This window comes from Haemorhous mexicanus, chromosome 9, assembly GCF_027477595.1.
Source record: "Haemorhous mexicanus isolate bHaeMex1 chromosome 9, bHaeMex1.pri, whole genome shotgun sequence".
NCBI classification, from domain to species: domain Eukaryota; kingdom Metazoa; phylum Chordata; class Aves; order Passeriformes; family Fringillidae; genus Haemorhous; species Haemorhous mexicanus.
Window position 1 is genome coordinate 2396330 of NC_082349.1, and position 6000 is coordinate 2402329.

At 49.1% G+C, this 6000-nt stretch overlaps 1 protein-coding gene across 1 annotated transcript in view; it reads right to left on the reverse strand.

Moving 5' to 3' along the window:
- The window catches only part of ROR1 (receptor tyrosine kinase like orphan receptor 1), a 154672-nt gene extending 149059 nt beyond the window's left edge, over positions 1-5613 (reverse strand). Inside the window, exon 1 of the mRNA XM_059853614.1 lies at positions 5457-5613. Coding sequence (XP_059709597.1) covers positions 5457-5559 — 103 coding nt within the window. The 5' untranslated portion in view covers positions 5560-5613. The remainder of the gene's footprint in view (positions 1-5456) is intronic.
- Between the last annotated feature and the right edge of the window lie 387 nt (positions 5614-6000).

The window sequence follows — 6000 nt, forward strand, 5'->3', positions numbered from 1 at the left end:
ACAGGAAGCCCTTGTGCCGTATCAGTTTCAGCATATGACCTGAGCAGCTTGAAAGAAAGCTTTTAATAAAATGCAGGCTTCCCCCAGAGCCTGCAGGAACCTTTCTCAAGAACTCACCCAGTTATGAAACTTTCCCAGAGCACATTGGGATGGCAAAGTCCTAACTTAAAGCTAGTCCCAAATATCTGTGAGTGAGTGAAAGCACATCTCTGCACAGCCCAGAGCATCAGCAGGGCTTAGAGAGACCATGGAACATCTGCACAAAGTTCTCAGCACTTCTGCTCCATCTCTTGGGGACAGTGGCTGCCTGAACACACAGGGACTTGCCTTGTTTGTTTGCTTTTTTTTTAGCTTTCCTTGACACACACAAAAAGCAGACAGATTTTCTTTGCCTTCAGCATTCTCAGGGCAAAAATAAATACACCCAGGATTCCTGTCTCCAATGTGACATCATAGAATCACAGAATCCTGAGCTGGAAGGGACCCCAAAGGTTCATCCAGTCCAAGTGCTGGCTCTGCACAGACACCCCAACAATCCCACCCTGTCCCTGAGAGCATTGTCCAAAGGCTCCTGCAACTCTGGCAGCCTTGGGGCTGTGCCCATTCCCTGAGGAGCCTGTGTGGTGCCTAAACACCCTCTGGGGGAAGAGCCTTTTTCCTGATACCCAGCCCAAACCTCCCCTGACTCAGCCTCAGCCATTTCCCAGAGTCACTGGTAACAGGAGCTGAGAGATCAGAAAATCTCAGCAGGGTTAAGCCAGGGTGGGTTAAGCCAGGCCTGGACCAGCACCCCCAAATTGGCACATTCCAGCCAACAGGGACACAGCAGCCAGCTCCCACCAACACCATGGTCCAGGACATGTCCTGCAGGGCCATTCTGTGCTGTCCTTTACCCTCTCTGATCAACCAGACCCCACTCAGCTCTCCAGAGGGGTCTGTTAGTAGATTAAGCCCAAAAACCCCACAGAACTCAGGGAAGCAGCAAAGCAGCCTTGACCTGAGCTTCCTCCTGCTCCTGCCCTGGGTGTGAGCTCCATGGAGTGACTTGTTGGGAACCAGCAGAGAAAGGGCAGCTCTGCACACACAGCCCTGGCCCCACAGCCCATTTATCCCTGCCAGTCCCTCTCCATGGCACTGCTGTGCCTTCTGCTCCTCTTGGTGACCACTCTGCACCATTTTCTCAGGAATCCTACCTGACAATCATCCTCCAAATCTGCGTCCATCCCACCAACACAAACCATGGGATTCTTTCCACAAGCAGCTCCTTTCATCTACTGCCCTGCAGATTTACTTGGAAACAGTGGCACTGCAGTGTCTCCACTTCAGGAGGAGATCCTGCAAAGCAATCTTCCTCACGCCGGGATGCTGGCATGGAAGCAGGCTGAGGTTATTGCTTTCCTCACTAAAGGGTTCCTTTCTCAAGCTACTTCTTTTCCCCAAGCTGCCTGACTTTGGCAGAGCACCATTTTCAATATTGCACTGCATTAGAGTCCAGATATAGGCAAGCTCTTTTCTTTTGCATTATGTTCCCTGGCGGACTTCAAAGAACTTTACTATTAAATAATAGTAATATTTAGAGCTTTATCATCACATCACACACTAGTGATATATATTTAAGCTGAAATTATTCAGTTTTTCCCCTTTGGCAAACTTCACAGTGTAGCCCCCCCGGTTATCCTGTCGTTCCAGCCCAATTAAATGACATTAAACATGTCCAAGCCTCCCACATGCCACACTCCTGGCAAGGACAGCAGTGACTCTGCTTGTAAACAGATAGGAAAACAAAAAAAAACATAACCAAAAAACTGTAACTTCCTCTGCAGCACCTGACCAAATGAAACTTTACACCAAATGTAGAATTTCAGGAATTTTAAAGCACTTCATCATAAAGGATGTAAAACTGCAATCACCACCCCCACAGAAACATCCTCAGCTAACACCAGCATTTTGTTATTTACAAAGAATCACTGACAACTCCTCTCATTTACTCATTTCACTGCTGTTCCATTTATACATGTGCAGATTCGTTGACTTTCAATATCTCCTTGATTACAATGAAAAAGAAACAAGAAAAGCCCTGCAAAGTCACTTTGTTTGGGGCTGGGGCAAACCCAGAATTTCTTTGAGCTCAGCTTTAGGGAGCTGATTTCAAGACACAGCACGGGGTTTGCAAATTTTTAAAAACAGGAACCTGGATCAAAGACAGCAACTTAACAGCAAAATAACTGGATTTGCTACTCGTTTAAATACCTCGATACGGGGGAGTGTGTCAAAATGCAGGCTGGGTGAGGAGTGTGACAGCTCCACCTCTGCCAGGCCGGTGTGAGACTCTCCAGCTGTGCCAGCAGCGATTTCCCCTGGCAGCAGCAGCGCCCAGCTCCGGGACACCCACCCAAGGTGAGAGCACACCCAGGCAGCAGAAAACATCTGGGACAAGCAAGTCCTGCTTCTGGAGAGACAACGTTTCACACAGCAACATCGAATTTGCAGTTGAGGATGACTGAGGGTTTTTTGGTTTTTGTTTCCAGAGCTTGGGGAAGGAAAGGTTTACACTTTTTCTTTTGTCTGAGTTAACTTTCTACATGCTTCTGGCTTGCAAGACAATCGCTGTGTGTAAAGCAGCTGCATTTAGTTAGAGATTTTTTAAAAGAGTTTTCAACTCTGAGGTGCTCTTTGGAGTCCCAGCAGACTGCTGGATTTCTACATCTGTTTCTAAAGAGCAGGATCCAGTGTCACACCTCAGGGAAACTCTTTTTTACCCCCCTCTCTTTGCCTACTTAAATCCATACACAAGCTTTAAAATACTCCCCTGCCTAACTCTCATTTGCAACACTTTAAATCCCGGGCGAGGACGTAATTAACACAGCAGTTTCAGCAGAAGTTAATTATGGAAACAAAGAAACGATGTCCTGAAGATAATTTGCTGCTACTTCAAGCCACTTTTGTCAAGAAATACAAGGCTACAACCTCAAATAGTGACATCTACCCTCATCCTCTTAGAGGCTTAAGGCAACAAAAGCTTTTTGTTTGTTTTTAAACTCATTCCTGGATAGTGGCTGAAGGAGCAGCCTGTGACCCAGGGATGAAACAATTAACCACAGGGACTAATCAAGAGCTGTGGAACTTTATCTCACAACTTTCAAGGAAATCAGCAGCACCCCTACAATCTAAAACACAACCTGGAGACCTGTGGGTTTACTCCAAGCTTTTAAAATGTTTTTCTGTTACTCACACTTCTTTCATTGCGACTCCTCACAAAGTTCCACGATCTGGAAGAACAATAATCGAGCTGAACTGGGAATATGCAGAGCCACATGCTGCAGAAAACATCCAAGCTGGAGAGGTGCTGTTCCTTAAATTGACATTAAGTTTATGCTTTGCTTTGGAACGCTCGGGCCAGCCCGTGAGCACCCTACAGGCAGGACAAAGCTTTTGGGGTTGTTTTGCTCCCTGCAAGGAAAGGTCATGGACAAAGAGGCAGCAGCAGGAGACAGTGGTCCACATTCTCCTTCTAAACTTGTCAAGGTTAAAGGGTAGGGACTGAAGATTCCGTCTGGGCTGGGTTTCTGATACAGCAAATTCTATTTACCCAATCACTACAGTCACCTTAAAGAAACCTGTAAAACTTTTTAGAACAGGCTTTTTCTTTGTTTGGTTTTTTTAATTGGTGTTGGATGTTCAGGTTCCCTTATTCTTCCACAAAACCTCGTATGTGGTTGAACATGTGATAGATGTCTATCTCTAAAAAATAAATAAATCACTTGATCTGCCCATGAATCCACACAGTGAGCATTTGCCAAAGATATTATTCAAAATACAGGAAATACTTCACTGTGGAGAGTAACTGTACATAATCACAGATCACAGTCCAGGCTGGAAGGGAACTGGAAGGATCACCTGGTCCAGCCTTTTGTGGGAAAGGGAGCCTGGCTGGGATTATCCAGACTCCTCTTGGAAACCTCCAGCCAGGAGGATTCCACCACATCCCTGGGGTGGTAATTCCAGTGAATTATTGTTCTCACTATAAAAAACCACTTTCTTATACTGAGCTGAAACCCTTCTTGATATAACTTGTACTACATGACCTGTGCTGTAATGACTACATTAATATATATTGACTAATAATGACAATATTAATACAGTCACATAAAGGTGAATTCATTCTTTGATAGGTACTTCCCAGCAGAATGCACAGAAAATAAGAAATGGTCCATTTCAGACCCAATGTGATTAGTTGCTTTATGTTAATGGGGTTTTATTTTTCCCTTCCAGGCTCTTCGAAACATTAAAAAAAAGAAAGAAAGAAAGAAAAACTTGCATTGCCCTAAAGCTTTGAAACTATCTGAAACACCAGGGGTGAAATAGCCTTTTTTGCCCCTTTAAAAAATACAGCTATTTGTTAAGCACAGACAGCAATCCCTGGAGACACTAGAAAACAACTTTTGAAAATTTTCCCATTGAGATGTCATGAAGAATTCCGACCCCAAGCAAGAACTCATCCAGCCATTGAATGTGCACCACGAGACTCCCGGGACATGGGGAAGTCATTCCAAGAGATCACTCCCTCACACAGTGCCGGGAACAGCATCCTTAGGGACAGCGGCACAAACCCAGGCTCGGGGATACGACAGGAGAGTTTTATCTGTTAGCTACGAGCACATTTTTAAAGGCAGTTACCCCACAGTGTTTACAATTCGGGTTAAATTTTGGCTTTTTTCATCAACTTTCTCTCTTTAGCGTTCACTTCTTTTCACCTCTTTAAATATTAAATGCAGGCTTGTTATCAAGCAGCACTTCTCCGAGGTGGGTTGGGATTGAAGTACCCACCACAAACCACTTTGGAGGAGCCGGAGCTCACGTACATCCAACTCTCAGTGAAATTCTCATGCAGGCGTCCAGAAACACTGCTCACTTTTTACTGACTTGGCCTGAAGGAATCAGTCTTTTTCCAATTCCAGCTATCCCAGCTCCAAGGTCCCTTTATGCCCGGGCTTCGCTATGTTTTACACATAAATCCCTCGCAAAAAGGCCGGAGTCAGAACCCTGATAGAGCAGAAGGATCGCGGGATAAACATCACTCGCTAAAAGCAAAACGGAGGCGCTTTCTTTCGGTTGCAAATAAATGAACATTTTTGAGGGGTACAAGGGGGGTGAGATGGCGAAACACGCCCTGAGAGCGACTCTAAGGGCCAAGTCCCCAGCGCGATAACACACCTCGGGCACCATCAATCACGGACCGCAAAGCGGGACCGCCTGGCAATGCTTACGCTGGGAACGCTCACCGGCCCCAACACTTGGAAAGAGCTTTTTACGAAGCAATTAAACACAGACCGAGCATAAAACCCCGAGCTTGTTAACGGGAAGCGGCGCGGGGGCAGCGGGGGTCCCCTCGGTGCCGGCCCGGCCACTCTCTCCCTCATCCCGGCCGGGACCGCCGCCCGCCCCGTCCCCCTTACCTTGCGTAGCGTCCCCGGGCTCGGCGCGGCTCCCCGCTCGCAGCAGCAGCAGCAGCGGCAGCAGCAGCGGGAGGCTCCCGTCCGCGCCGCCCGGCTGCTGCATTCCTGAGCCGGCGCTGCTCCCGCATCCACCGCGGGGCCGCCGCTCCTCCGTCCCGCGCTGTGCCGGCGGGCGGGCGGGCGGGGAAGGCGGCGCGGGCGGGGAGGGAGCGGGGCCGGGCCCGCCGCCCTCAGCCCGGCCCGCTGTCAGCGCTGCCCGGCCCCGCAGCGCCCCCGCGCGGCTGCCCGCGCCGCCCGCCGCCGCCATTTTGTCCCCGCGCGGAGGAGCCGCCCGCCCTCAGAGCCGCCCCTCAGAGCTCTGGGGGCGGCGGTGCGGGAGTGTCGCGTTCCCTTCTGAGGGACAGTCCCGGCGGGGGTGTCGCGTTCCCTTCCCCAGAGTTACTCCCTGCGGGGATGTCGCCTTCCCTTCTGAGGGACAGTCCCGGCGGGGATGTCGCGTTCCTTTCCCCGGAGTTACTCCCTGCGGGGATGTCGCGTTCCCTTC